We start from the raw sequence: 4,269 nt of genomic DNA, 5'->3' as shown, positions 1-4,269 counted from the left end.
ATTTCCCTGCTTTCCCTCCCACACACTTGCCTGCCAATTCCTCTGCCGCTGCCATTCCCTGCAGCGCAAGCCTCTTCCTGTGCTGCTCCCCACGGCCCCCACCGCTGCCACAGCCTCCACCATTCCCCATGGCCCCTGCCACTTCCTCCACCACACCCCCCACCACTGCCACAGCCTCCACCATTCTCTGCAGCTCCCCACTGCTGATGTGGCCTCTGCCACTCCCTGTGGCCCCTGCCACAGCCTCTACCACTCCCTGCAAGTCCCGCCACTTCCCATGCCACTCCCCACTGCCACCGCTGCTCCCCAATGTCAAAGCAACCATTTTTATCTCCAGGTGACATTTCAACACAAAGCAAAAATGTTCCTTTGGACTTTGAATGTCGTTTGCTTTGGCTTCTCAGTCCAGAACAAAACAAATCGACATTTTACATGGAAAAAGTTGATTCAAAAGAAAAACATTCGCTGGATCTTACGGTATTTCATTTGATTTTTCCAGAGTCAAAATGAAGCAGCTTTTTAAGCTGAAATAGGAAAGTTCCTTTTGTTTTGGATTTCTGATTCAAAGTTCCCATGAAGCTCAGCGGGGGACGAATTCCTTCCGAAAACCCCAGAGCTCCCCGCTGAAAACCTGTGAGCCATGATTTTTCATTTGAAATTTCTCACTGGCCAGTTTGGTTCTCCAACTAGATCCAATGAACGTTTACTCCTGGCCAGGTCTTAGAGTCTCCAAGCGGAGGGACAGCCAGCCAGCGACAACCATGGGGTCTGTCTGCATCCACCAGCCTCAGTACTGAATCTCCCTTTAGATCCATTACAGGCGAGTCTGGTGTCTTATGAAAGACATGCAAAGGAAACTTATCACTGGGCTTTCACTTCTGTGTCTTTCTAATGAGTCCCACCGAGACCAAACTTCAAAGCTAGCAGGTTCACTGCATCCTTCACCAAAGGATAGTGTTGTTTCTGCATCATGCTTCAGCTCAAGGGAAGGCTGGCACACTCCTCTTTGATCCATGCTGGCCTTCTCCAGGTGGGCACTTTGCCATTTCAAGGACAAAGATGTCTCCACTTCTTCATCTCAGCTCCCAGCTGAACCCTGCCTTGGACATGCTGCCTCCAGAGGAAGCTCTACACTTGATATGTCCCAGGGGTAAAGGGTATGGCCTGCACCAGTGCAAGATATGCACTTGGAGCCCTGAAAGGAGGCAGGAGCCCTCTGCAACTCAACCTTTCTCCCCACCCCTGCCCACTGGTGCTCTCCCACTGGCACGTTTGCAACCAGTTCGTCCCAGTGGAGAAGTGGGGGTGGTTTGCTGGGTGGCATTCTCCATTGGACCACTAGTTGGAAGGGTCCTGGCACAGGCAGGCAGGGTCCCTAGTGTCTTCCCTTAAAGACACAGCATCTGCCATGTCTCACGCCATGCTCCATGCTACCATGGAGGCCCATCTCTGAAAACCAAGTGGCCTTATGGTTGTCATGGTCGTGGGCAGAGGTGCTCTAGCCTTCAATACCTCCTGCACTCCACTCCTCACTGCTCTGTCCTTAGCTCATGAATGCACGGGCACTGGAACCGCCAGTGCCAGGAAGTTTCTTAATCTGCATTCATCCCAGACAGAGGAGAGAAGGGTTGGGCAAGTGCCACGGGGCTGGGAGAGACAAAGATTTCAGGATAACCCTCTTACTCACCCGCCTTTGAACCAGAGAGACTTAGCTTCTCCAGCACCTCGAGCCTGCAAGACAGAAAGTTCAGAGTTACCTGCTGTAAGCCATGCTACCTTCAGCACAAAATTAATAGCAAAAAGACAGAGCTGGGATGAGCTATAGGCAGGAGATATACTGGGACATGGCTGCATTTCAGAACACGTCCCCAGCTGGTGCTCACAAGCACCTGGGGAAGCCTGGGAAGAGATTGCATAGGGCAGCAGACGTTGGATTGACTGAAGCAGACAAGGATGTCCCCACAGAGGAGGTGGCCTCGGGAGAACAATGTATGACAGTCTTGAGATGAATCGCAGCTAAATTTGACTGCATGAACGGGAGCAACGAGACCCACAGACCTCCATCCACACCGAGTCTAGCAAAGCAGCAGGGACAAGCTGCTACCTAGCAGTGGGACAGAGCTGGTTAACCCTTTGCTAGCAGCACGGCCACAGTGCATGGGCTAGGGGAGCCTGGAAGCAACCAAACAGAGTCCTCTACTTGGGACGTGCTGCAGAGGGGTGCATGCAGAGGCCAGGTAGCCACCATCAGCTTTTCTCTCTTGGTACATTTTTTCTCTTGCCGAGAAATTTTGTGAGGGGGACAAGAATATGAAGGGGATGCCATGTCAATAAAGCCCCCTGGAGCATGGCACCACTATCCTCCCTGCACACACGCAGCCCCCAGGTTGGGTACACACAGCACCAGGGAGGAGGGCTCAAACCAAACACACTTACCTGCATGCATGCTACACCCCTTCCCCATAGGAAGGTGGGACGTGGACACAAGGACCATGGTGGTGAACAACTGAAAAGAGAAGCGGTGGGGAGGGAAACCAAAGCCCCAGGGGGTGAATCCGGAGCCCAAAGAAAAAAGAAAGATGGAGGATGGAGTCTAAAAACAGAACAAAAAAATGTCAACTGAACAGAAGGTACGAGGGCGAGGGAGCAGCACTGACAGACTGCCACGCCATGGAGCACACGCCGGCTGAGCTCCGTGCCCACCGGGGAGCCCGCGCTGCAGCTGGAGGTGTGGGCGAGTGTACCGGAGCTAGCAGCAATGTCAGTAACAGCAGGACAAGCTTCAGCTCAGCCTAGCCACTTCAGCGTGTGCCCTGTGGCACAGCTGGGCTTGTATTGCCCGCAGCGGAGCCCACACTGCCGCAACTTCACTGCAATTGCTACCTATGCCAGGGAGGAGGAAGCTCACCCGGGTGTGCCTGCCATTGCCATGCCCCTGGGAGCCACTCTGCCTGCCTGCTCTTGACCTGTTGTAAAAGCCAAGCTTGCTCTGGAGACCAAGGATGTGTAGAGTCAGGCAGATGCACATGATGATTCAGGAAGGCTCTTTTGGGGGCATCCAAAGCCGCCTCATCTCATCCCTCCTTTCCCCATTGGCTCCAGGTATCCCTAAGCCTGGCCAGCCAGCTCCAGTGCTCTAGTGCCAGACACTAAAATGCCCCAGTGGGGCCAAAAGTAGCAACAGCACATTTCTTCTCTACAAAGACACCTTTCTTGCCCTTGACATCAAGGGTGGTTTTGTAGTCCTTGGCATTATGTGGCCAGAGGTGAGGAGCACCGAGCCCCACCTTGGGAAGCCCTGGTGGCTCTGGATATGGGTGGAAGGGAGAAATTAGAGGAGTTTTCCCCTTAAGTTAGGAACCTCAAGCTCTCATGACCCAGGGCTGCAAGAAGCTCTCCCTTTGCTAACACTCACTCCCCAGCCTGGCAGGCAGGTACCGCAGAGCTGGAAGGGGCCTCAAGGGCCATCTAGTTCAGCTCCCATTACAGTCTCAGTGGCTTCCTTTCTGGAACTGACTTGCCTATGGAAAGTCATCTGTCCACTCTGCTCATCCACTTTTTAAAGTCCCCTCTGACCAAGAGGGAGGGTGGGGGGCGGGGGGAACGCAGAAGGAGCTCACTCACCTCTTGCAGCTGCATGCAGACTTTGTTGAATGCCCTCAGCCAGTTGGCTTTGGCTCGGGATTTGGCATCCTGAACTTCCACTTCCTCCCTCGCTCTGTAACTGGACACACAGATCAGTCACTGAATGGGGCATCGCTCAGGGACAGGGGCTCAGACCCAGCCCAGGCTAAAGCACAGTCATGTACATGCATGCCCACTCTGGCACCTTTGTTGCAAACCCAAAGTCCTTCCTGGAGGAATCTGGCTCCAGAGGCCAGGACTTAGAGGGAGGGGCCTCCATCTGGTTTGTCTTTTCAACCATTTATCCAACACTACGTGGACCATTTATTTCCAGCTTGCTAGGGACGTGCTGCTGAGAATGCACCAACCCCATCTTCGAATTCACCTGAGAGCATGCCATTACCTACAGGCAACATGCCCATGTCTAGCAGGAATGGATGGATGTCACCCATGAGCCCTGGTTTTGGCATCTATGGCAGAAGGACGCCACCCCCATCCTGATTATGCTGGAAGAAGGGGGATTTACTGGGTTATGAAGGTATTGCCCTTCATCAGATGTGGGGGTGGCAAAGCCCCTTCTTCAAAAATTAAAGGGTAGAAAAGAAAACGCAAGCCAAGCCCAACATGAGTCAGGGAGTTTTCCAG

At 53.3% G+C, this 4,269-nt stretch overlaps 1 protein-coding gene across 1 annotated transcript in view; it reads right to left on the bottom strand.

Moving 5' to 3' along the window:
* The window catches only part of UNC13A (unc-13 homolog A), a 108,416-nt gene that overhangs the window by 79,688 nt on the left and 24,459 nt on the right, over positions 1-4,269 (bottom strand). Inside the window, exons 12-13 of the mRNA XM_019513132.1 lie at positions 3,625-3,724; positions 1,688-1,731 (exon numbers count right to left, since the gene is read on the bottom strand). Of these exons, the coding sequence (XP_019368677.1) occupies positions 1,688-1,731; positions 3,625-3,724 (144 nt within the window). The remainder of the gene's footprint in view (positions 1-1,687; positions 1,732-3,624; positions 3,725-4,269) is intronic.

The sequence above is a fragment of the Gavialis gangeticus genome, unplaced genomic scaffold (assembly GCF_001723915.1).
Source record: "Gavialis gangeticus isolate Ggan-Ray unplaced genomic scaffold, GavGan_comp1, whole genome shotgun sequence".
NCBI classification, from domain to species: Eukaryota; Metazoa; Chordata; order Crocodylia; family Gavialidae; genus Gavialis; species Gavialis gangeticus.
This window is presented reverse-complemented; position numbering and strand designations above follow the sequence as displayed.